The sequence below is a fragment of the Hypanus sabinus genome, chromosome 1 (assembly GCF_030144855.1).
Source record: "Hypanus sabinus isolate sHypSab1 chromosome 1, sHypSab1.hap1, whole genome shotgun sequence".
NCBI lineage: Eukaryota > Metazoa > Chordata > Chondrichthyes > Myliobatiformes > Dasyatidae > Hypanus > Hypanus sabinus.
In genome coordinates, this window is record NC_082706.1 from 103643845 (window position 1) to 103671568 (window position 27724).

The 27724-nt window shown below is 43.6% G+C and overlaps 1 protein-coding gene across 3 annotated transcripts; it reads right to left on the reverse strand.

Annotated features, from left to right (window-relative positions):
* Positions 1-1058: 1058 nt before the first annotated feature.
* LOC132395991 (zinc transporter ZIP6-like) lies at positions 1059-27703 on the reverse strand. Of its 3 annotated transcripts, none has more exons than XM_059973269.1 (10): positions 26408-27703; positions 22304-23064; positions 17341-17509; positions 16150-16319; positions 15183-15350; positions 13755-13866; positions 12313-12702; positions 9658-9738; positions 6390-6580; positions 1059-3006 (listed from the first exon to the last, which is right to left on the reverse strand). In XM_059973269.1, the coding sequence occupies exons 1-10, from the start codon at positions 26466-26468 to the stop codon at positions 2854-2856; spliced, it is 2256 nt and encodes a 751-aa protein (XP_059829252.1). In that variant the 5' UTR covers positions 26469-27703; the 3' UTR covers positions 1059-2853. The 3 variants fall into 3 exon arrangements, with proteins under 3 accessions (XP_059829252.1, XP_059829259.1, XP_059829242.1); XM_059973276.1 differs by lacking the exon at positions 26408-27703 and adding an exon at positions 25408-25535; XM_059973259.1 differs by lacking the exon at positions 26408-27703 and adding an exon at positions 24748-25362.
* Positions 27704-27724: the final 21 nt, after the last annotated feature.

Here is a 27724-nt window from a genome sequence, read left to right on the forward strand (position 1 = left end):
TTTTATTCCCTGGAATGTATGCGAATGAGGGCGTATAGAATCATGGGTCACAGATGGGATGACTGCCAGGTTCGGGAATCAAAAGCCAAAGAGCATAGATGTAAGATGAGAAGGGGAAAATTTTTAATACTAACCCGTAAGGTACCTTCTTCATAGAGGGCGGCCAGTATATGGAAGGAACGTTTGAGGAAATGGCTGAGGCGGGTACATTAACCATATGTAAAAGACATTTAGACAAGGTACATAGATAGGAAAGGTTAGAGATAGTCCCATTTCCCTTCATTTGGTCCCTATCTCCGGTCATCATCATTTGCCATACTTTGCGACCACTCTCTTCCACTGCGATCTGTCGGCAGTCAAACCTCTTACATCTTTGGCTGTCAGGCTGGTCCACTTCTTGATGTGGTCAATCCAGGTTGTCTTCTGTCTGCCTCGGGAGCCTCCTTCTACTCTGCCTTCAATCACAGTGCGTTATCAGTTCATACAAAACGCTGGAGGAACTCAGCTGTCAGGCAGCACCTATAGGAAGGAATAAACAGTTGGAGTTTTCGTCTGAGACTTTTATTTATTCCTTTCCGTAGATGCTTCTTGACATGCTGAGTTCCTGCAGTAGTTTAGATGTTTCTCTGGAGGCAGACACCTTGGTTGGCATAGACAAGTCAAAGGAACACACACAAAATGCTGGAGGAAGTCAGTCGGGCAGACAGCATCTATGGGAATATTATGTATGATCTCAGCCCAAAACGTCAACCGTTTACTCTCTTCCATAGCTGCTGCTCGGTCTACTGAGTTCCTCCACCATTCTGTGTGTTGCTTGAATTTCCAGCATCTCCAGATTTTCTCATTTGTGATTGAGCCAAGACCCATGTCTCTGCCTATAAACCTCTAACTCAGTGGGTCTAGCAGCACCTGTAGGGCAGAGAGATAGTTTAAATTTCTGGTGGCGACCCTGCATCAGGATGGTCATTGTCACCTCATGAACAGTGCTACTTCACAAATGTGTTGTCTCTGTTCATTTGATCTTCCCATGAGTACCATACAGTGAATCCATTTTGCAATAGCCTACAACATCTAGAACTTTATTGGTCAAAAGTTACAAGATTTACTAAATACAACTGTCTACAACTTTATTAAACACGCGCATAGTAAACAAATTCCCAGTCTTGTGTCAATCTACAGCTTACAGTAAAACTTGAGAGCAAGATTTCAATGTAAAAACACAACAGTGCTATTTTTGACAGTACCATGCTTTAAGTTTCATCTCAAAATTTTGTTTTTCTAGTCACAGACTACTTGAAAACTTATCATAGTTTAGTTACATTTTCCCAGTGACAGCTGCTTGTAACATACACAAAAATGGAACATTACACCACTGTAAATTTCATTGCATACAGATTATAAATATGACAAAGAAATATTTGTAATAATTAACATGTGGACTTTGTTTTTCAGAACATTTTAAATAATACTGTTTTTAAGGCTATAGGATCCAGTTATAACAGCAGCAGCACAATGGCTACAGGCCACACTTCCATCTATGAATGCCGTGCAAAAATAATAGCATTCATGGACTGGTCATAGTCAGATTACTAACTGTGTGATCTCACCGTGTTATTTCAAAAATATTTCATTGGTTGTAAAGTGCTTTGGGACGTCCCGAGTCGGTGAAAGGTACTGAAGGGCCAGTCCCTTTTGTAACAGTTCAAAACACTAAGAATACGCTAAAGAACTGAAATCTATAATCTGGGACATAATCAATCTAGAGTAACAGCATCAATTGAATAAAACAATCTACAACCTTATTACTAAATACACACATACTAAACAACCCCACTCAGAAACTGCAATGCAATTGTTTTAAACAACAGTTGCATATAAACAGCTGAAAAAGCATCAATATATATTGGAGATCCACTGTGTAACACTTGTATGTGCAATACATCTTGTAACAATAACTTTTAAAACAAATCCTGCAGGCTTTGGTCAAACTTCTCTTTTGGATAAATGCAGCTTGTGGAATGTGTGAGTGTTATCCACAGTGTTATAATCAAATAAATAAATAAATATTCTGTCAACTTAGTAGCTGACAAAAACTGGCTGAAATGACAAGTTGAAGGCCCGTGGGATTGCACTGAAAATATTTTCACTGCTCAGCTTTTATCTCCCTTTATTAGACATTCCTGTCTGTCTCAAAACCTTTATCCAGTCAAATAATCATTTAAGATAGCTATTAACTAAATCTGTTTTGTATCTCATACATTCAGGAATTCCTATCGAATTGGTTGCCTTAAATTTAAAAAGTGGATTGCATGAGGCAAAGTAATCCAGCCAAAGATTAATCCCTAAATAAGGTATGAAATGCTGGAGCAACTCAGTGAGCTGGCAGCATCTGAGGAGGGGAAAGGACAGTAAGCTTGGCTCTCAGCCAACTGTGACTGTGAGTAGCAGGGGAGAAACTATCCTTTGGTTGTGGTGTAAAAAGGTGAAAAGTTGAGGTCTGACTCTATGCTCACCTCTTGAAATCTGACTCCACTGACTTCGGTATGTTGGCAGAATACAGTACCCACCCTTTTCAGAGCTCCAAGTTAGTATTTTTACTTCCTTCAGGATTCTGTTCTCCGTTTGGCCTCCATGTTAACACAAGAACATGTCGTGATGCAAGTAGAACTGGAGGACAAGTCATGAGCTGGGTGGTTTAGGCCTGGAGACAAGAGTGGTGCAGACTGGGGGATGGATTGGGGCAGAGTTTATTGTTCACCATCCTATCACTATCACACAATAACATACATATCCAATAAATAAGTTTAAATCCAGTAATTATGAATACCAGTAAAGAAACAGCCATTTTTTTTCCTACAGTCTTACATCAGACAAGATTTTATGCTCAAATATAGCAATAAGGAGCATGATGCCAAATCCCAGGAGTATTCCTGCATTCTGCAGCAGAAAGTACATTCCATGACTGTAGTCGTGGTCACCAGCGTCACTGTGAAGCATTTCAGGAACCTGTAAAATGAGATGACAAGTAGCATGTGTCAACTTTATAATTCTGGAGAGCAAAGTAGTGGGGCAAGCTGCCTGATGAAGAGTTGAGATTCTTCCCAGATAATAGTCTCTCCCCAATTATGAATGCCCAATTTCTGGATACCTTGTACCTAGGGATGGAAGGGGGTGGATTTTCTGGCTGCTGTGGAGGGGGGCCGTGCAAGCATCTGCTGGGTGAGAATGGAGTAATTCTGCACGACTTCTCTCTGCCCCTCCCTCTAGCTGAAACAATATGGGTTGAACAAAGCTTGGACTACCTACATGGTCATTGATAACTTCAAAAGAGGAACAAGCACCCAGTCCTAGTGCCTAAACATCCTGGACTACTGAGGAGAGCTAGCAGAAGTTTTGATCACAATCTTTTAGATATAATTTGACAGGAGTATTAGTCCAGAACAGCTGGAGGTTAAACTGTAGTCTAACCAGACCACCATAAGCAGTGAAACCTCACGACACACAGAATTAATACTTAACTGAAAATAGTCAGGACAATCTGCAGAGGTTTGTAAAGGATAAAGTATGCAAACAAATTTATTATCTTTTTTGGGGGAAATAAAGGAACAAGGGATGTGGATTTCAAATGGAAGTGTGATAAGATGCAGGAGAATGAACTTAGTTATCTTGAGTTAGAAAGTAGTTGATTCAGGTCTCCTCCAGGCACATGACCACAGGAATCTATGCTGATAATCCAGTACAAAGGGAGAACTGCACCAATAAAGGCCAAAACCAGGTGAATATTTCTGGGACTGTCTGCAGTGTGAGTATACCCCTTCTTGAATCAAAACCCTGAAATATATGTAACATTCCTGGTGTTCTACTGCAGCTGAATGTGAATGGCGTTGCATGTACTTGGTAAATATTTGCACACAGACTTAAATCAGCTATCTATCTGCCATAGAACAGATCTGTTAGACATCACTACACTTGCACTTTATTAGAAGAGATGTTCACATTTTAGGTATGTGAAGAGAAAAGTTAGGAACAATGTTGGGCCCTTGAAGAATGAATTGGGTGAAAGTGTTATGGGAAACAGAGAAATGGCAAAAGAATTTAAGGAGTACTTTAGATCTGTTTTCACTAAGGAAGACACAAGCAATCTCCCAGATGTATGGATGGGCCAAGGACATAGGGTAACAGAGGAAATGAAACAGATTGACATTAGGAAGGAAACGGTGATGAGAAGACTGATGGGACTGAAGGCTGACAAATCCCCAGTCCAGATGGTCTGCATCCTAGGGTACTAAAGGAAATTGTGTATGCATTGTAATCATTTTCCAATGTTCCTTAGATTCAGGATCAGTTCCTGAGGATTGGAGAATGGCTAATGTTATCCCACTTTTTAAGAAAGAAGGGAGGGAGAAAACAGAGAACTATCGACCTGTCAGCCTGACATCGGTGGTGGGGAAGATGCTAGAGTCCATTATTAAGGATGAAATAGTGGCATATCTAGATAGCAGTGATAGGATTGGGCTGAGTCAGCATGGATTTACCAAGGGTAAATCATGTTTGACTAATCTGTTGGAGTTTTTCGAGGATGTAACCAGGAAGTATTGGAGTATAAAAGTTGCAACTTGCTATTTGCTAGAGAATGAAATCCTAAGAATGTAGAAGACAATGTTGTGTTAATAAGAGGAAGCTAAGAGATGTAGATTAGAAAATCTGAGTTTGCTATTTGCTATGCATGTACCCAATTTAGTAGGAGAATGAAATCCTAAGAATGTAGAAGACAATGTTGTGTTAATAAGAGGTAGCTAAGAGATGTAGATTAGAACATGATTGAGTCAATGGGTAGAAACAATAGTGGCGGATGTATGTGTGGTACGCAGCTATAGACCGATTGCATATGCTAATGCAACTACACCAGGAGATTGCTATAAAAATGCTATGTACAAGGATCAGTGGGCAATCAGCGACTAGCTCAATGACTGTCTCAGCTTTGATTTGCAAATTAAAGTTTAACCCTTCTTGAAGAATCTTCTGCGTCTCCTAATCATTTGTGGGGCACGAGAAACCACAACAGAAGTTAGACGGGGGGAGATCCAGTGGATGTAGTGTACCTCGATTTTCAGAAGGCATTTGATAAGGTCCCACATAGGAGATTGGTGGGTAAAATCAGAGCTCATGGCATTGTGGGGAAGACATTGACATGGATAGAAAACTGGTTGGCAGATAGAAAGCAAAGGGTAGCGGTGAATGGGTGTTTCTCGGAATGGCAGGTGGTGACTACTGGGGTGCCACAGGGCTCGGTATTGGGACCACAGCTGTTTACAATTTACATTAACGATTTGGATGAAGGCATTGAAAATAACATCAGCAAATTTGCTGATGATACTAAGCTGGGTGGCAGTGTGACATGACATGTGATGAGGATGTTAGGAGAATTCAGGGTGACGGATAGGCTGGGTGAGTGGGCAGATGGCGTTTAATGTGAATAAATGTGAGGTTATCCACTTTGGGAGTAAGAATAGGAAGGCAGATTATTATCTGAACGGTGTAGAGTTAGGTAAGGGAGAAATACAAAGAAATCTAGGATTCCTTGTTCATCAGTCACTGAAGGTGAATGAGCAAGTGCAGCAGGCAGTGAAGAAGGCTAATGGAATGTTGGCCTTTATTACAAAGGGAATTGAATACAAGAGCAAGGAAATCCTCTTGCATTTGTACAGAGCCCTGGTGAGACCACACCTGGAGTATTGTGTACAGTTTTGGTCTCCAGGGTTAAGGAAGGACATCCTGTCTGTAGAGAAAGTGCAGCGTAGATTCACGAGGTTAATTCCTGGGATGTCTGGACTGTCTTACGCAGAGAGGTTAGAGAGACTGGGCTTGTACACGCTGGAATTAAGGAGATTGAGAGGGGATCTAATTGCAACATATAAGATTATTAAGGGATTGGACAAGATAGAGGCAGGAAATATGTTCCAGATGCTGGGAGAGTCCAGTACCAGAGGGCATGGTTTGAGAATAAGGGGTAGGTCATTTAAGACAGAGTTAAGGAAAAACAACTTCTCCCAGAGAGTTGTGGAGGTGTGGAATGCACTGCCTCGGAAGGTAGTGGAGGCCAATTCTCTGGATGCTTTCAAGAAGGAGCTAGATAGTTATCTTATGGATATGGGATATGGGGACAAGGCAGGAACCGGGTATTGATAGTAGATGATCAGCCATGATCTCAAAATGGTGGTGCAGGCTCGAAGGGCCGAATGGTCTACTTCTGCACCTATTGTCTATTAACATAAGCTATTCTGGGATGATTTTCTATGAAAAAGTTATAGTGGTATGAATATATATGAATATGAAGATATAGTTCCTTGGAGTGCATTTGAAAATAAATCCCTATAGTATATACGTACCATATCAACCAGGGCCACATACAAGAACAGACCAGCAGTAATCGCAAAGATCCACATAGAGACATTCTCAGCATAATGTCCAATGGCTGTGCCTGTTATCATGCCCAGGTATCCCAACGAAGCAGATAGGACATTATACAGAATAGCTTGCTTGATGGTCATTCCAGCCTTCAACAGCACAGCAAAATTACCTACATGCAAAGACTTATTTAAAATTTCAAAAAATATCTTTTTCATTACATATATATACACACACACACACAACAAATTACAAAAATCCAGTGCAAGGTTATCTTTACATTTGTAGCGTAGCTCAGCCTATACAGTCCGTGTTATTTGTTCCATACACCAAGTTGAGCACACTCTGCATACAGAGCACCAAAGCTGCTCATGTGGACTCCTGTGACAATACTAATTTTGCGTCTGAGGGACAACTACCCTGAACTTAGTCCACTTGATGTCTAGTGAATGAAGCACTTGAGATTGTGGTCCTGTCCCACACAGTCTTTGCTTTGCTGCATTCCCTGACAGATATCTTATTGTTCTGGAAGACCAACAAGTTCCAGGCAGCCCAGGAGTTCGTGATCCTCTGGCAGCACTTGAATCTGTCTTGGTGCATGTCCTGGGAACAGCCCACAGGTCAGTGCAGATGATCAGGGTGAACCAAGACAAGACAGCCTGCAGCAAAGATAGTGCAAGACATTTTGGACTCACTGTTCAAACCCATGTGTTTTCTAGGCCTTGTCGTCTTAAACTGCAACATCACCTCAATGTGCAATGTATTGCTTTTAGACAATTGATTGACATTTTAATAAGCGAAGAAAACAACTTGCCCAAGTCAGAAAATTGTGGACTACAAGATCCTGGACGCAACTCCCAGTGCATCCTTTCAGGTTGTGTGATCAGTAACCTTGATTTAACAAGTTTCCACAAGACTATCTGAAGAGGAACACTGTGCCCCGTGAGAATATTTATCCCAACCTCACTGAAACATCTATGGAGGGAAATGAAGTTGATGTTTTAGGTTAACACACTTCACCAGGAATGGGGAGATGACCAGTGCTGATAAATGGTCACAATCCAAAACATCGACTCTTCATTTCCCTCCACAGATGCTGCCTGATTCGCTGAATTTCTCCAGTGCCTTTGAGTGCCGCTCCAGATTGGGCAAGTGGATCAATGGATAACGTGTCTGAATATGGATAAGAAGATTGTAAGTTCAACTCCCATCTGGCTCAGTGACTTCCTTTGGCCAATCTTTTAAGAACCACAACTTAGGCTGGGCAATAGCTTCTTTCCCCACATTTAACATGCTGCTGCCACACAACACGCATTCACAATGTGTCTAAATGCCCTGCTCCCCAACCTCTCCTCACTCCCCAACTCAGCCACACTCTCATCCTACACTGGTCACTTTTCATTGCTGCTGACTCACATTTGTACAACTGCTTGTTTAATTATTATAGCGCCAGTAACATTATACTGTGTAACATAAACATGTACCTCATACTTAATGTCAACCCGTAAGTCTTCAGGCCATGCCACTCAGGGTTTCTGCTTACATTATTTTGCGATTGTATGCACTGGATTGTGCTGTGTGTGACTATATGTACTATTTTTCACTTGTTCCCAGAGAAGTAGATGTTTTGTTTAGCTGTATACGTGTGTGGTTGAACAAGAATAAATGTGAACTTGATCTGCAATCTCTTGTGCCTCTGTAAAGCCTGCTGTACACAGATTGACTGATTTTTATTTTTCTCTTATCAGTGACTCGAAAATATCCTGTTTCATTAACTGTAAAAATCTTGAGGCTTTGAAGATCAGGTACAGAGTAAGATTCTAACCTACAAAGAGATGAGCTTGGGAGCATCAGTAGCTCTTCCTTGAATGGAAGAGCCTACAAAAAGTAGTGGATGCAACCCAGTCCGTCACAAGTAAAGCCTTCCCCACCACTGAGCACACCTAAGTGGAGTGCTATTGCAGGAAAGGAGCATCCATCAAGGACCACCACCATCCAGGCCATGCTGTCTTCTTGCTGCTGCCATCAGGAAGGAGGTACAGGAGTCTCGGGACCCATACCATGATGTTCAGGAACTGTTATTACCCCTCAACCATCAGGATCTTGAACCGGAAGGGATAACTTCACTCAACCCATCACTGAACTGTTGCTACAACCTACAGACTCGCTTTCATGGAGTCAGAATCAGGTTTAATATTACTATATGCCGATGAGACAGAGATGACAGAGTCACCGGATACTGTAGTTTTAATCTACCTTTCTAAGCGAGCATAAAAGGCACTGAGCTTGCCTGGGAGGTGAAGCCTCATTGCCATTTGTGTTTTGCTTTGTAGTTAGTAATGGTCCACAAACCCTGTCATAGTTGACGTGCATCCAATTCTGTTCTTTTGCTCTTGAGATAGCTCTCCATAAGTTGTATGTGTCCTCCTTGTATATTCCTGGGTTGCCAGAATTGAATGCCACAGATCTAGCACTCTAGCCCGCTAGTCCTCAGCATGACCTCCTGGTTCATCCACAGCTTTTGATGAGGGTACATACGGTAAGTTCTTGTAGGCACACACTCATTCACACAGGTTTTAATGAACTCAGTGACAAGTGTGGCGTATTCATTCCGACTTGAAGATGAATCCCTGAATATTGTCTAGTGCACCAATACAAAGCAATCTTGTTAGTGCTCCTCTGCCTCCCTTGACCATACCTTTCTAGTCCACTCTGCTGGTGCTGCACTCTTTAGTCTCTGCCTATACTCAGGCAGTAGTACAGCCAAGATATCAGACTTTTCAAAATGTGGGGGTGGGATGACATGAAACACGACCTTGGTGGTAGTATAACAATGGTCCAGTGTGTTGGCTCCTCTAGTACCACAAATCATATGTTGGTGATAATTATTTTTGAAACTTTTTCGAACTGGCTCAATGAGCAAACTGGCTCTTTATTTTATGTTCTTGATACTTATTGCTTACTTATTTTCCTTTTTGTATTTGCAGCTTGTTATCTTTTGCACGTAGGTTGGGAGTGTTCTTCCATTAATTCTATAGTGTTTCTTGTATTTACTGTGAATGCTTATAAGAAAATTAATCTCAATATGGTGACCTATGTACTTCAGTAATAAATTTACTTTGAACTTTGAAACTTTCCCAACTGGAAGGTCCTGAAGCCCTATGAATGCTTCTGCACAGAACTGTACATTTTCCTCTTTCAGTCACAGCCAGGTACGCTATTGTGTGGGTGTTTTGTTTAAACACTTACCCAGCTCGTGCGGCAGTTCATGACAAAAAACTGCAACTGAGGTACTCAATCCACTGGATAACCCCCCAGTAAAAGCTGCCCCTGAATAAAAGATTGAATCATTGATTATGCTGGAGTCACAAAAGACAAAATTAGCTTTAAATAGATGAAGCTAAACATAACATCAGTATAAATATGCTCAAATTAAAATACATTTGTCTTTATTCAATCAGACCATCACTCCAAGATAAATTAACTCCCATTGAACTACAATAGGTGCATGGAAGAAACCATGCTCCAACAGAGGTTTTTCTCGCACTCCCTTCACACATGCTGGAGAAGTATTCAAAGGGACCTCAGTGCTCTGTAAATATTAACTGGCCGAACACTGCTGTAAAATGCAGCAATTTAAAACTCAGCCATCGTTCCTGTGGCAGACATGGAGACTAAGTAATCAAGAACAAGAAACAAATGAGTGACTGTGCTGGAGGCTGGTCCCTTGAGGAAGTGGGGGAAAGCTGGGACACATTGCTTGGGCTTGTGTTGGGCTCTGAAAGCTGTTCATAGAATGCCCTCTGAAATGGTCTGGAAAATGGATCAGTAAAGGGTAATAAATATGTAGTGAACCCCAGGTCTGGAATGTTGTTTTCATTTGATAAGTGGAACCAGAAAACAGTGAATAATAATTGCAGACACATACAAAGTCTGTTTATTGCACAGGTTAATCCTTTACTTCCCATCAGTCAATGCGAGTCCTGAGCTGTGCCTCTACAAAATGCAACTTCAATGAAGGTGTTCCCATTTCAGTAAATAGACACCATATGCGAATATATTGCAGGCAGACATTTATAGTTTTTAAATGTCAGGGTATGTGAAAATAATGAAAAACATGTAGATAAAACATCAGCTGTAACTTTACTGATGGGCACAGCCGACACTGGGGCTGAATAAACTTCTCCGGCTCCTGGAATTCCTTTAGCTATTATCAGACCTTTTTAAAACCAGTGCCATCTTTTTCCTCCTGAACAGATGAGGTCAAATGTAATCAAATCACAAGAAATGCCTACCTGTGCACAAGCCACGAGAAATCTGACTGGGCTGAGCAGGAACTTTCACAGTACAAATGACTCAGGGACACAGAAGGGTTGGGGAAAAGTTATGGAAAACTATTTTTCAAATAAAGAACAACAGGGTCTGAACAGGGCAACGGGCAATGGAAGCAGAAAGGCTCTCAGTGACCATTAGAATGTACCGAGAACATCTGATGTGCCATAACCTGCGGACCACAGAAAGTTATAGAGTCATACAGCTTGACAGCCCCACTCAGTCATGCTGACCAAGGAGCCTACTTGAGATAGTCCCCCTTGCCTGTCTTTGGCCAAATCCCTCTCAACCTTCCCAATCATCCACCCGTCTAAATGTCTTTTGAGCTATGGAACCGCACCAGCTCTAAGAGCGGGAAATTGGAGAGAGCTGGACTACCAGTTTACTTATTTATTTAGCAATAAAGTGTGGAGCAGACCCTTCAAAGCACACCGGCGCAGCAACGCCACAACCCCAATTAACACTAACCTAATCACGGACAATTTACAATGACCAACTAACCTCCCCCATACTCCTTTGGACTAAGGGAGGAAACTGGAGCACCCAGGGAAATCCAATGCAATATGGAATTGAACTCCACACTCCAGAGCCCCGAGCTGCAATAGCGTCATGCTAACCGCTACACTACCCTGGAGAACTGAATGTGATGTTAACTATCAGGAGTCTATAGGGGCATCCAGTGCAGCAACTCCCACACAACACTGTGCTGTGGAGTTTCTGCTTCAGCATGTGGTAGAGAAGGGCAAGAGAGAGACACCTGGCATGCTCTGATACTGAAGCATAAACAGGGATCCCAGAAATCAAATTCCAAATGTGCTTGTGTTAAATAAAGAGATTTCATTAGCATCATTTTCAACCAGAGCTGCACTCTGAACCTGCCCTATAATAACCAATCTGAACTTACAAAGACCAAGCTTTCATCCAGAGAACAATTTAAATATTTTAACTGAGTAGGCAGGGGCGGAACTCAGTCCCGGGTGGTGGTGGTCGAGGGGCTTCAGAGGGAAAGGGAAAGGATATGCTGCGAGGGCAAGCTGGGAGGAAGTTGTGAGCAGCATTAACACAAGAGCTGGGCTGAATGGTCTGTTTCTGAGTACATAAATCCTTACTGCCAGTTTTTTAAATATATTTTACAATTCTGCCTCGTGGGCCACAGCTCTATGTCTTAATTGAGAGGAAACTTTTTCTTTCAAAATGCAATGAATATACTGCTTCGAAGGGCAGATGATGATTCAGTATTAACGGGCAAGGGGAGTAGTGTGGAAAGGCTGCAGAGATCTGGTGCACAAGTAGGTGGCAGGCACCCTGGTTGAAGGGTCCTTATCCATGCTGTGTTGCTCTATGACTATATAGACCAGTATGCTTATAACTCGGTCAATACAGAATGAACACATGGGTTGTCTGCCCCTTCCCAAGCTGTTCTTTCACAGTCACAGAATGTAGGAAGAGTAATTTCCCTCCCTGAACTAAACGTTCTCCTCAACCACAACTTCCCAGAACAATTGTTTCTGTCACATGATAGTCATCATACTGGAAGTGGTTTTGTATTACTGAATGAAAAAAAAATCTCACCAATGGCCAAACCATCACTGAAGTTATGAAGCCCGTCACCCATAATCACCATCCACGCCAGAGTTGCGATTCCTGCATCCTTCAGGTCCTCCTGCAGGTAGTAGTGGCCGTGACTGTGGGGGTGGTGGTTTTGGTGGTGGTGGTGATGCAGAATGTGGTGGTAGTGGTGGTGGTGATGATGGGAGTCATCAGCGTTCCCTATGGTGTCGTGGAAGTGAGAGTGGCACTTGTTCTCACAGCCCCTCGGCACATAGGTGCTGTAATTTCCTTCTGGAAGAGCATGGGTAATCATAACTTCTTGTTCTGGAGTCAGCGAGTTTTGACTGTAATCCAGAGAGGGGAGGTTTGACTGATCCTTGGATTCAACCAGAGAGTCATCCAGATCTCCTTCTACATTTCAAAAAAATACAAAGAGCGATAACATTATATGAAACAATTATGCAAGAATTCCAGATTAGTATGTATCCATTTACAAATACAAATTAATTCATCCAATAGATAAGAAGAAATTTAGTGTGGGGAGGGGGGAAATTTACACATAGCTGTCTTCAATGAAAACTGGGAAGTATTATATATTGCTCCCTGTCTGTACATCTTCAAAAGATAGTTTTACTGAAAAGTACTAAGAAAAATAATCAAAACTACATCTCATTTTCCTTCTGTGTAGTCTCCAACCTGATGGCATGAACAACTTCTCTAACTTTTGGTAATTTCTCTCCCCTCCTTGCTCCTTCTTCTCCCCCCACCTTCTTCTGGCTTCTGCCCTCTTCCTTTCCACCTCTCATGAAGGGTCTCAACCTCAAATGTCAACACTCATTCTCTTCTGTAGATGCCGCCCACCCTGTGTGTTTTTTGTGTGTGTGCTGCTCTAGATTTCCAGCATCTGCAGGATCTCTTGGGGAATTCATTCTGTCAGTTTGCCAGTCATACTCGTACATGTGAAGCAGGTGGTCACTGATGGTGGCCAATGACAGCACAGTAAGCAATAGCTCCCTTTTAAAGCTCAATCAATTATACCTGAAAACACACCCTGAGCACTAAGTAACACCAGTAAATACTGGATGGCTGAAACAATATTATCCATTTTCCCAAAGGGAAAAGGATGCCACATAGTCTGAATCTTTAGGACACATTCATTGAAACACATTGATTTCTGACTGAAATAGCTTCCGCTCATTACATCTTTAGATTCCCACTTCTCCATCTGCTGCTTCCTTTGTTCATTCTCTTCACCCCTTTCTACTACAATACATAATTTCTGCTATTTACCAGTTTCGGTAGCTTCACTCCAGCCAAACAAAAAATGAATCAAGATTTCCAGAAAAAGCTTTTGTCTAAACATCCATATAAAACTCTTGTTATCTTCTCAGGGAGTAGGACAATAGTAATCTCATCTTCACAATGAATTGTACAAGGTATGAATGGTGCAGACACAAACCTACCTGCAATCTGCTTTAGAGACGGAGGTTCTTCCTTTGATAACTGTTGCGATTCCTGGGGATCCACATTTCTATCAACATCCACGTCCTGTTCATCCTGGTTGGATTTCTTTTGCTGTTAAAGCAAAATAATACATCTCAAACATTGTGAAGTACTGCTGAAATCACAAAGGATAAGTACAAGGTTGAATGTAGAAAATCACCTTATGGGTAGCTAAGCAGAGATGCCCAGTATTTCAGTTTAAGATGAGATCTTAATACCACCCCAACCAGATGAGATTTAACTCAAATATAATTGAAAGTACATAATCTGACGGGCCATCTACAACATTTAGGAGTTGAAAGGTCTTGCTCATTGTAACATGCAAAATGCTGGAGGAACTCAGCAGGTCAGGCAGCATCTAAGGAAAGGGCCTTCACCAGTCCTAATGAAGGGTCTTGGCCTGAAACGTCAACGGTTTATTCCTTTCCATAGATGCTCCCTGACCTGCTAAGTTCCTCCAGCATTTTTCACGTGTTACTCTGGATTTCCAGCATCTGCTGAATTTGTAAATAGATCTTGCTCATTTTTGCCTTGGGGTTGATAGAGACATGACATTGTTATGGGCAGGAATCACAAACACATGTCAAAGATCAAGTCTACCTTCAAGGGCATCTTGAGATGCTCCTTTCAGTAGACTGATAACCGCTTCTGTTTTCTTGGTTCTCATGTTTGGATCATGGAAAATGTTGAAGAATTCATATGCTGGAGTTATCAGCTACACTATCTGTCTGGTTCTTTACTGACTTCCTGCACCTTAGTTTTCAAAAGCTATTTAACTACTTTCAAACATGGAGTCCCCAGTTCAAGAAAACCTTGTGCTTGTGATTAACCAGCTGTTGGGTTGAACAGGGATCTGTGTTTTCTAGCAGAGAAGCTAAGAGTCTCTTTAGTGGTGTTAATTATACTGGACTTGAGAAGTGACTAGGCACTCCATGTCTCTGCTTTTAGGAAGATGCCTTTGGCACTCAGCTTTGTTTTCTAGTCAGGAATCAACTGGATAAAGATAACAAACTGGATTAGGCAATTAGTTTTATATCAATATTTGAATTTTGATTTAGTTATTCCCATGCTATTGGTTGGTTTGAGATCAGTTGTCTTTCGTGCCTTTAATTGTCTCACCCTTTCACAGGAAGTTTTACACACTCCTCATTTAGCAACAATGGGATTTGCATCTTACTTGATTGGATCATATTACTGATTATCACTTATATTCAGATTGGCTGTGCAAGTTGCGGGCATTCTATGTTGGCACCAGAAGTACAGCAAAACTTACCGGCTACCCAACACCATCTTCGCTGATTTGATCTGAGGCATTTCACTGTATATATGACAAATAAAGCTGATCTTTAACCTCTTTAAAACATTAGGGACAGAGTGCACTGCCTTACCTTCCTTTTCCCTTTGTATAATTTAATTAAAGTTATCAAATGTTCGATAAGAAACATAAAGTAAAGGCCACCAAGAGCTGTGAGCCCCTTCCACACATAATTCAAATGATCGTGGTCTTCTTCAGTGTGTTCATGATGCTCGGCACTGTGGTGATGGACGCCTTGAGACTGGAAAGAGCATAAATACTTTTTTTTAGTTTCAAGGTAATGAAGGAGTCCCACAAGCTTCACCTTTTATTCTATTTCTAGCCCCAATCATCTTAGTACATCTGAAGGGTAGGCACTGTTATAACATTGGGAATATAGCAGCAACCTTGCACAATCATGCTGGTGACCAGGTAATCAGTTTGGGTGATGTCAGTGGTGGAGTCATTACCAGCCAGAATGTACAGGAGAACCTCCTGTGCTCATTCAAAACAGATGCTAAGGGATCTTTTACAAGCACTGAACACAGCAGAAGTCTGTTTCACATCTCACTGGGATTCTGGCGATCATATAGATGGAGAGAAACTGACCATGGGTATCCCAGATTTTGAGTAAAGGTGGTGGTGGAATCACCACAGGCATTGCCTAAGATCTAGTAACAAAACACCTGAGGTACTGCCCTTTAAACCAGCACAAGGACCTCTTAACCTAGTGCACAACCTTCCTTCAAATCAACCTTCTGATATGACCTAGCTATTGGTTCATCACTCAGTCCCCCACAGCAGCGGCTGTTAGGAAAACCTGGAATTGTCAACAGCTAGAGTGAAACATTTAGATGCCGAGACTTAAATTTAAGCAAGTCCTCAACAAATATTGATATAGAAATGGTTACCAAAAGTAAGCACACCTTTGTAAAATAGATTCATGGTTCCAATAGACTAGTGCTAGCAGTGTCCTCAGCTGTGCCCTCAGTGGGCTCATAGGCTTTGTCTGAAAAATTACACTTCTTAAAAAATAGATTTAAGAAATAGACAGTACTCACGTGTGGCAAGAGGTGTAAAAACGCATCCCCACTCAGTGTCCCAACAGCCAAAGCAACCAGGAACGTCAAGAGAAACTTGACGAAAGTCTTATTCATTAAAGGCATGAAGATGATACCCAGAAGTGATAGCAGACTGATGACTGTGACAGACACAAACCCTCCAATCCAAGCTATTGTAAAACGAGGAACAGGCAGGAATAAACGCTTCATTATATCTTCCAAGAACAGAACTTCTAACCATTTCAATAAGATTCGATAATAAGAACAACTTAGTTACAGAGCACTTTTCATATGGACAATAAAGTTCAAAGTACTTTACAATGAGAAACTGCAAACATGAAAGCAAAAGACAAATAGTCAGTTAAAAGCAAAATTAAATAAATAGGTTTTGAGCTGGACTGAGTCTGTATCCCTTATAGTTTTAGGAGTGTTATCTTTTAAGGGAAATTGTTTAAATTGAAGAGATCGGTAGAAGACAACCTGAGATCTCCAGCAGGATTACAAAAGCATTTCTCTGATCTACTTCAGTCCCAGACCATTGAGAGCTTTTAAAACAAGTAAGAGAACTTCAAAATCAATTCTAAAAGATTCCGGAAGCCCATGCAGAGCAGATAGGTCTGGAGTGATATGCTTCCTCATCCTGATTTTAGTTGAATGGCATTCTGAATGAGTTGAAGTTTATCAATAGACTGCTTTGGAAGGTTAGTAAGAAGTATATTATGCTATTCTAGTCTATTCGATATAAAGATGCAAATTGATAAGTGATTTGCTAGTTTACCTCCTATTCTCCATTCCTCATAAAGAATGCACCTTTGTAGTAGCGGGTAATGTGGTACTGTAAACCATAATGTGCCTTTTTAAAAAAATCCTACTTCCCCAAGCTAAAGCTGTTAAACGCAAGGATCTTGAGTTTCATAAAAATGGTGAAATGAAAGCAGGTTATGCAAGATATTTCTAAGTCTTTGAATGAAGTAATTCAGCTCTCAACGCCTAAAAGGCTTTGCAGGGAGCTTCACCGGAACAATGAGATATGTGCAATCTGCTGGATTATACATCAGCTGGTGCCGGGTTTCAACCCGAAACACTGAAAAACCAACCCCTACCCCCCCAGTCTTGTTCTTTGCAGTAATGGATTGTAGTCATGTATACTACTCAATATGAGGCACTCGGCCAAACTATGAGGTGACTCACCTGCCCCAATGGAATAGGTGGAATATAACTTTCTAGGTTCACGTCCGATACATGCTTTGCTTTCGATTTGGTCCAGGAGGGCAGGGCAAAGGTAGCTGAACTGCTCCGCACTCAAGGTCGCGTGCGGGGGCATTCCATGGGACAAGAATAACTTGTCTGCATTCAGGCACTGCAAGGACACAAGAGTATAACAGGTATGTCTGACAAAAACAATCAATTTACTTATCTGCCTTATCAAACCTCTCCCCATCTGTAATCTATTCAAGCTCATTAAACTTGGAATTTTAATTCCAGGCCTTTCAATCCCATTTTCTTTTTCATTACCATAATTGATGAGTTCATATTTACAAATGTATTCACATACATCCTTGCCCTTCACTTAATGTGATTCCATCAACACGGATGACATCTAGCTGTCTTCACGTGGTCCATGCCATGAACAAATACGAGAAGCTTACATCATCCACACCTCCGCTATCCTGTGGCCCCCTGCTCGCCGACTTCACTGGTTCTAGCTCTGCTAGCATCAGTTAAAATTCTCCATATTTTCAAATTCCTGCCAACTCTCTTCCTCCAACCCTGCAATTCCAAAATCCTAGCAATCCTCCAATACCAGCTTTTCATGTTTTCAACAGCCAAGGTAATCCCATTCCAAACCTGCTTCTGCTTTTCCTTCTCAGTGCTCCTCAAAACCCATCACTCCAACCAACCCTGCCACTCCTTAAAACCCTCGGCTGTTTGTCTAATATCGTCCATGAGTCATTTGAGGGTGAGTTACCACATTAACGGTGCTACATAAATGCAAATTACTGATCTTTTTGTAGGATGACAAAGTTAGAGGCACCATAAGACACAGAAGCAGAATTAGGCCATTCAGCCCATCGAGTCTGCTCCATTTCATCATGGCTGATCCAATTTTCCTCTCAGCCTCAATTTCCTGCCTCCCCGAATCTCTTCATGCTTTGACCAATTAAGAATCTATCAGCCTCTGCCTTCAATATACATAAAGACTTGGCTTCCATAGCTGCCTGTGGCAAAGAATTCCACAGATTCACCTCTTTCTGGCTAAAGAAATCCCTTCTCATCTCCGTTCTGAAAGGACACCTCTTTATTCTGAGGCTGTGTTCTCTGGTCTGACTTTCTCACCAAAGGAAACATCCTCTCCACATCCACTCTAGCAAGGCCTTTCAGCATTTGATAGGTTTCGATGAGGTCATTCTTCTAAATCCTAGTGAATACAGGCCCACAGCCATCAAACACTCCTCATACAACAATCCTTTCATTCTTAGAATCATTCTTGTGAACCTTTGAACCCTCTCCAGTTTCAGCACATCCTTTCTAAGGGCCCAAAACTGTTCTCCATACTCCAAGTGAGGCCTCACCAGTGCTTTATAAAGTCTTGACATTACATTCCTGCTTTTATATTCTAGTCCTCTTGAAATTAATGCAAACATTGCACTTGCCTTCCTCACCACAGACCCAACCTGCAGATTTACCTTTAGGGAATCCCGCACAAGGACTCACAAATCCCTCTGCACCTCAGTTTTTTGTGATTTTCTCTCCATTTAGAAAATAGTCATCATCTCATTTCTCCTACCAAAGTGCATGACCGTACACTTCCTGACACTGTATTCCGTCGGCACTTCTTTGCCCGATCTCCTAATCTAAGACCTTCTATAGCCTCTCTCAACTATCTCTTTATCATCTGCAAACTTTGCAACAAAGCCATCAATTCCATCATTCAAATAATTGACATATAACATAAAAAGAATCAATTCCAACACAGACCCCTGTGGAACACCACTAGTTATCGGCAGCTTACTAGAAAAGGCCCCTTTTATTCCCACTTTTTGCCTCCTGCCACTCAGCCACTACTTTATCCATGCTAGAAACTTTCCAGTAATACACGAGCTTGTAACTTGTTAAGCAGCCTCTTGTGTGGCATCTTAACAAAGGCCTTCTGGAACTCCCTTTGCCTATTCTGCTTATTATTTCTTCAAAGAATTCCAACAGATTGGCCAGGCAAGATTTATCCTTGAGGAAAGGATACTGACTACAGCCTATTTTATCATGTGCCTCCAAATACCCTGAAATCTCATGCTTAGAAGATGCCAACATCTTCCCAACCACTGAGGTCAGACTAACTCATCTACAGTTTCCTTTCTTCAGCTTCTCTCCCTTCTGGAAGAGTGGAGTGACATTTACAATTTTCCAGTCTTCTGAAACCATTCCAGAATCTAGTAATTCTTGAAAGAGCTTTACTAATGCCCCCACAATCTCTTCAGCTATTTCTTTCAGAACCCTGGGGTGCACAACATCTGGTCCCGGTGACTTATCTACCTTCAGATTTCTAAGCTTCCTAAGACCCCTCTCTTTAGTAATGGTAACTTCACACACCCCATGACCCCCGACACCTGGAACTTCCACCAAACCTCTATTGAAGACTGATGCAAAATGTTTATTTAGTTTGTCTGCCAATTTCCATGTCCCCCTTTACTACCTCTCCAGCATCACTGTCAAGCAGCTGGACAGTCACTCTCACCTCTCTTTTACACTTCATGTGTCTGAAGAAACTTTTGGGATCCTCTTTAATATCACTGGTGAGCTTATTTTCATATTCCACGTTTATCTTCTTAAGTGACTTACTCACTTGCCTTCTGTTGGTTTTAAAAGCTTCCCAAAACTTCCCACTAACGTTTGCTCTATTCAATGCCCTCTCATTGGCTTTTATGTCGGCTTTGACTTCTCTTGTTAGCCATGGTTGTGTCATCTTACCTTTAGAATACTTCTTCCTCTTTAGTTTGTATATATCCTGTGCCTTCCAAATTGCTTTCAGAAATTCTAGCCATTGCTGCTCTGCCATCATCCCTGCCAATGTTCTTTTCCACTCAATTCTGGCCAGCTCCTCTCTCATACGCCTCTGCAACTCCCTTTACTCCTCTGTAACACTGATATGTCAGACTTTTGCTTCTTCCTTCTCAATTTCAGGGTGAATTCGACCACATTATGATCATTTTACCCTGAGGGTTCTTTTACCTTAAGTTCTCTAATCAATTCTGGTTCACTGCACAACACCCAATCCAGAATAGCTGATCACCTAGTGGGGTCAACCAGGAGCCTCTCTAAAACTCCATCTTGTAGGCATTCTAAAAATTCCCCCTCCTGGAATCTAACACCAACCTTTTTTCCCCAATCTACCGGCATATTGAAATCTCTCAAAACTATTGGCATGCATTTTCTATCTCCAATTGCAACTTGTAGACCACACCCTTGCTGGTGCCTGGGGGTCTGTATACAACTCCCATCAGGGTCTTTTACCTTTGCAGTTACCCACAATGATTCAACACCTTCTGGCCCTATGTCACCTCTTTCCAATGATTTGATTTGAGTTTTTTTACCACAAGAGCAACACTGCCACCTCAGCCTTCCTGCCTGTCCTTTTGATACAATGTGTGTCCTTGGACATTAAGCTCCCAGCTATAATATTCTTTCAGCCATGATTCAGTGATGCCTACAATATCACGCTTATCTGTAACTGCTACAAATTCATCTTATTCCACATACTGCGCACATTCAAATATAACTTCAATTCCTGTAATCACCCTTTTCAATTTTGTCTGCCTTTTATGTTGCAACTCATCCTGCTGACTGCAATTTGCCCTATCAATAGCCTCTCCTCACTACACATTGCCTCTGTTGTGAACCAGCTACCTCATCTTCAGCACTATCACTCCGGTTTCCCTACCCGTCAAATTAGTTTAAACACTCCCAAACAATTCAAGCTAACCTGCCCGCAAGGATATTGGATCCCCTTCGGTTTAGGTGTAGCAGTCATACCTTCCCCAAGAGATCCCAATGATCCATAAACCTGAAACCCTGTCCCCCGAACCAGTTCCTTAGCCTCGCATTCACTTGCCAAATCCTCCTATTCCTAACCTCACTGGCACATGGCATGGACAGCAATCCAGAGGTTACTACCTTGGAGATCCTGTACCTCAGCTTTCTACCTAACTCTCTAAAATCTCTCTTCAGGACCTCCTGGCTTTATCTACCTAAGTTACTGGTGCCTATATGCACCAAGGCTTCTGGCTGCTCACCCTCACCCTTGAAAGAATGCCACGGACCCAATCCGAGACATCCCTGATCCTGGCACCAGGGAGGCAACGTATCACTGAGTGCCTCTACTGCAGCCACAGAGCCTAGTCACTGTTCCTCTAACTACAGAATCTCTGATCAATACAGCAGTGCTCCTCACCATTCTGCTCTGCTGAGCCACAGCACTGTGGCCGCCCCCTTGGCAGTATCTAGAGCTGTGTACTTATTATTGAGAGGAACGGCCTCAGATTTACTCTGCACTGGATATGCATTTCCCCTCCTTCTCCTGACACGTCATCCAGTTACCTGTCTCCTGCAAACTAAGGGTGACTAATTCCCTGTAGCTCCTGTCTATCACCTCTCCATTCTCCCATACGAGTAGAAGGTCATCGAGCTGCAGCTCCAGTTCCTTAATACATTCTCTCAGGAGCTGCAACTCAGTGCACCTGGTGCAGGTGTGTTTATCTGGGAGACCTCCAGTCTCCCAGTCTTCCCACATCCCACACACAGTACAAAACACTACCCCTGGAGCTATTCTCTGTAATCTATTATGCCCTAACGGACCAAAAATGAACAAAGGACAGAGTGAGAGTAACTTGCAAGACAATCTGCCTCACCCAAGCCCGATAAGCCAAAGCCACTCTACACATTCACAAGGATGGCTGCTCCACTTGACAATGCACTATGTTCATTGGCTCTTTCTAATGAATTGCTTGCTCCTCATCTCAGAGAAACTGCCGTGAAGCTCCGCCTTTAAAATCTCAATCACCTTCCTGACTGAAAGCTAGCTCTCGTTACCCCCAACCCATTCTCTTGCCTCCTGCCCGTAAACCCTTTGACACTCTTAGAAAGACACCAAGAACCTTACCTCTTCTTTCTTCAAGTCTTTATGTTCTTCAGGCAAATGATTTCTTTTCTGGACCTCTTTGGCAACCTTGTGGGTGGAATATTTGGGTGGCGGTTGTCTGACTGCGTTGTTGGGGTACCGGACTGTCGTGCCAAGCTGGGCGTTCAGCTGAAGTGGCACAGACGGCTCAGTTGGCAGGGACACTGCACTTGGAGGGCTGCGTGCCGGTCTTGCACGCTGCTCACCTCCCGATTCACCACCAGACGAGACTGAGTGAGAGCGTGTGCCTGAGCCGCTCTGGGCCTCCACTTGAGACAGATTGACCCGCTTTGGCAAGTGCCCAACCTCCTTGGGAGCGGTCTGCAAGCCGATTTTCAACTGGATTTGTCGGCAGCTGGGACAACAGTGGTGACGGATGGTTCCTTCCGCTAACACTGTGCGTTTCTTGGCAACATGGTCTACGTGCTCATGGTTGGTTACCATGGTCCTAATCCCTCCGACCCCAATGTTGCACAGTAACTTCTCCAGTCCCTCCACCGTGAGCGTACCGTTTTCACCATACTGACTGAACAGTTTGTGCAGGTAATACTTCTGCTCAAACGTTGCCTTGTGCCTGTCCATAGCCACAGACGTTGGATCTGGCTGCTCTACATGATTATGCTCGCCGAGCGCAGGACATTCTGGACCATGATCGGCAAGGCCACTGCACTTGTTCCAAAGCAAGGTCACCAGGCATACCGAGAGAAAACTGAGGGCACGAGTCCTTCCTTCTGCCATTACTCCTGCCAATAAAAGGAGTGTTTATACACACACCGTCAGAGGAGATCTACAAGATAAAATCTGCAGATGCTGGAAATCCAAGCAACACACACAGAAGGCTGGAGGAACTCAGCAGGCCAGCCAGCATCTATGGTTACTCTTTTTCGTAGATGCTGCTTTGCTTGCTGAGTTCCTCCAGCATTTTGTGTGTGAGGACTACAGTACAGCATTTAAACTTTCCAACAAATTCAGGTTCTGGTAAAACATTCAGATCACCTGTTCCATTCACTCATTGGGACATTTTATTGGCACTTCAGATTCATAGAAAGTTTATGGCACAGAAGTCCTTTACGTTAATTCTCAACTCCACCTTCCAGCTTGGGGTCCCTGACCCTGCAGAGAACAGCTCTTCAAGTCCGTCTCCAGTATTATCTGGGTGTGCTGAGGTGTTCTCATCCCTTCAGACAGTGAATTCTAGGTCCCCACTGCTCTCTGGATCTATTTTGTTTCTTCATCTCCCCTATAATTATTCTACAAATTACATCTATTCTATCTGGCTTTTGAACCCTCCAATTAGATTCTTAGTCCATCTAGTAATTTTATACATCTAAATTAAATTTCTCCAAAAACACAATGACCCAGTCTATCTTTCCTTAATGCTTTTTTTTCCCCCACAGAGATGTATCCAGTATACCTGATGCAGTGCTTTTACAATGTGACCAGAATTGTATTCAACTTGTGACCAGCTACAGTTGTATTCAGGTCTAGCATGCCCCCCCAGCTCTGTATTCTGTTCTTCAGTTAGTAAAGGGAGTATTCTTATTAAATTTTGAGGATGTCCTCCCTAATATCCCCATTTCTGCATATCCCTCAATATCCTAACTCACACTTCATGGAGTCACACAAAGCAGTGTTGTCCTCCAGCCCATGATGCTCGAGCTACTGTACTACACTCATCTACACAAATACCTTTATTCTGCATTAAGAACCATGGAACACTACAACACAGTACAGGCCCTTCAGCACTCCATGTTGTGCCAACCTATATAATCCTTAATAAAAAAGTACTAAACCCACACTAACCCATAACCCTTTATTTTTCTTTCATCCGTGTGCCTGTCCAAGAGGCTCTTAAATACCCCTAATGTTTTAGCCTCCACTACCATCCCTGGCAAGTCATTCCAGGCACTCACAACCCTCTGTGTAAAAAACTTACTCCTGATGTCTCCCCTAAACGTCCCTCCCTTAATTTTGTACATATGCCCTCTGGAGTTTGCTATTGGTGCCCTGGGAAACAGGTACTGACTATCCACCCTATCTATGCCTCTCATAATCTTGTAAACCTCTATCAAGTTCCCTCTCGTTCTTCTGCACTCCGAAGAGAAAAGTCCCAGCTCTGCTAACTTTGCTTCATATGACTTGTTTTCCAATCCAGGCAACATCCTGGTAAATCTCCTCTGCACCCTTTCCATAGCTTCCACATTCTTCCTATAATGAGGTGACCAGAATTGAACACAATACTCGTAAGTGCGGTCTCACCAGAGATTTGTAGAGTTGCAACATGACCTCTCTACTCTTGAACTCAATCCCCGTTAATGAAGCTAGCATCCCATAGGCCTTCTTAACTACCCTATCAACCTGTGCAGTGACCTTGAGGGATGTATGGATTTGAACCCCTTGTTCATCCACTCTCTTAAGTAACTGACCATTAATCCTGTACTCAGTCTTCTGGTTTGTCCTTCCAAAATGCATCACCTCACACTTGTCCGGATTGAACTCCATCTGCCATTTTTCTGCCCAACTCTGCAGCCTGTCTATATCCTCTTGTAACCTTCGAGAACCGACAGCTCCATCCACAACTCCTCCAATCTTCTGCTACTGCATTTCCCCTGTATTCAAAGCACTCAAAGTGTCAAAGCACTCGTGGCTTGCAGAGTTGTTTCTTCACTGTACCTCAGTACACGTACAACAATAAAATACATTCTTCCGTAGGGGGGAAGACTCTTTGTTCTACTGCCCCCACCCCTATCAACTCTGTCAATCTCCATCGGCTCCTCTCAACCTCCGCTCCGGGGAACATTTGCTCGACCCCGTTGAGTATCCCCTGCACCCTGGAGGCTGGTTCCACGTTAATGCCATCTCTCCTCCCCTGAAGGCCGAATATCCGCACTCCCCCTCCGGATCAGCGGGACAGGCCGAGGATGTAGCCCAGAGGCAGGCCCTCACCGCAAGGTGCGGGGCCCATGCTTGGCACCACCGTCCTGGCCCGGCCCGGCCCGGACCCACCGGGCTGTAGGTGCAGTCTTGCCGTACACCGATTGCCGGGCTGCTACCATCACTCCCCGCCACCCCAAGCCCCTACTCACCCCCGCCAGGCCCAGCCGATCCCAAGCGGAGCAACCGAAGCTCAAAGAGCGGGATCGCGATCGATTAATTAAAGCGACTCTCGCCACCTGGGACTGGAGACGACTCAGCAGCCCCACCCAGTGGTGACGCCTGTAACAGCAGGAGCCGGCCTCAATTGTCCCCTCCCCCACTCAGCAGCCCCACCCAGTGGTGACGCCTGTAACAGCAGGAGCCGGCCCCAATTGTCCCCTCCCCCACTCAGCAGCCCCACCCAGTGGTGACGCCTGTAACAGCAGGAGCCGGCCTCAATTGTCCCCTCCCCCACTCAGCAGCCCCACCCAGTGGTGACGCCTGTAACAGCAGGAGCCGGCCCCAATTGTCCCCTCCCCCACTCAGCAGCCCCACCCAGTGGTGACGCCTGTAACAGCAGGAGCCAGTCCCAATTGTCCCCTCCCCCACTCAGCAGCCCCACCCAGTGGTGACGCCTGTAACAGCAGGAGCCAGCGCTCATCAGCCCCATTGTGCGACCGCATCCCTTACATAAGAACACGCACAAAATACTGGAAGAACTCAACAGCCCAGGCAACATCTATGGAAAAGAGTAAACAAGCAACGTTTCTTGCCCAGACCTTTCATCAGGACCAGAACAGGGTCTCGGCCTGAAATGACGACTATTTACTCTTTACCACAGATACATACTACCTGGCCTGCTGAGTTCCTCCAGCGGCTGGGTGGGTGGGTGTGTGTTGCTTTGGATTTCCAGCATTTGCAGATTTTTTTCATGTTTGTGTCTGCAGGAGAGCTTGTCCTCAGCAGCCCTTGCTGCACAAGAGCCTCCGTTTTCATCACAAGAAAATAAGGGAGAGAAATGAGAAGACATTTTGCCTTGCACACTGTTCAGAAAAAAAATCAGTCTCGTAGTCTCATCAGCACAAAAATAGGCCCTTGAGGAACCTTTCTACACCAATACTACACTTAAAATCTTAATTTCCCCACGTTCTCCCAAGTTTTACCACTCACCCGTACTATGGGGACGTGGACCAAAGAGAGCTAATACACTTTGTGGTGTCGATGGAAACATGTCCGGAAGTTGGAGGCACAGAGACTGCAAGTCTGAGAATTGAGTCAGGCATGACACTTCAGGCTGGCAAGTTCTGGGGTTGGAAGCCAGTGCAAATCCAGAGTCCAAGGCCAGGTCGTAATCGGCAAGTTCTGGGGTTGATATCAAAGATTGAAGCCCGAAGGTCAAAGTCTAAAGTTGGCGAGGTTCAATGCTTGAGTCCCTTTGGTCAGTCGGTCTAGAAATTAGAAACCCGACGTCTGCAAGTCTGGACCAGGCACTGTAGGTTGGGAGCCGAGAGATGGTGTGTTCTGGGTTTGGAGATCTGTTGGTGTGTGAGGGAGGGAGAAAGGGGTTTGTTGTGTTGCTGTTGTTCTTGTGTTTTTCAGTGGAATATTGTGGGCGCTAAATAAGGTGATGCTTGTGAACTGCCCCAGCACATCCCTAGGTTGTTAACTCGAACTCCATTTCACTGCGTGCTTGTGATTAATAGGTGAATCTGAATCTGAAAAGCAAAGCAACAGCTTCCAATATCCTGGGCTCCTCCATCGCATCCCTGGGCATGCCTTCCGCCATCAGTGGGACTAGTCCAGCAGGCAAGAGGCACAGTGGTGTTAGGTGGAAGGGAAATCCCAGGCCAGGAGCTCAAAGTTTTCCCTCTTACTCTTTCCACAGATGCTGCCCATCGGCGTTCTTCCAGCACTTGTTTGCTTCAGCTTCGAGCAGATGCACACATTTTTGTTTCCCATCTTCATGGAGTCTCAGGGCATCGGGTCATACGTGGGAGAGGACACCTGCTGAGTCCCACCTTTCACTTTCTCTCAATGTTGAACGACATTCAGAAGAACCAGTGAGAATGACTGAGTTGGGAGCTCAGAGCGGCTTACTGATTTGTAGACTCAGACGGCAACATGGTAGTGTGGTGGTTAGCTCAACACTTTACAGGACCAGAGACCCAGGTTCAATGCCTGCCACACTATCTGTAAGAAAGTTTGACCGTTCTCCCGGTGACCATGTGGGTTTCCCCCGGGTGCTCCGGTTTCCTCCCACAGTCCAAAGACGTACTGGTCATTGTAAATTATCCTGTGATTGGGCGAGGATTCAGATTGGAGGGTCGCTGGGAGGAACAACACCAAAGACCTGTTCCGCACTGTATCTGAACAAGTGAATAACATTCAGGCTCAGACATGAAGCACATCAGCCAGTCTGGGTCCGCAGGAGGCAGCGGGCGAGGAAAAACACTAAACTTCCTCCTCGGGGCGCTTCCGGGTGCGCTG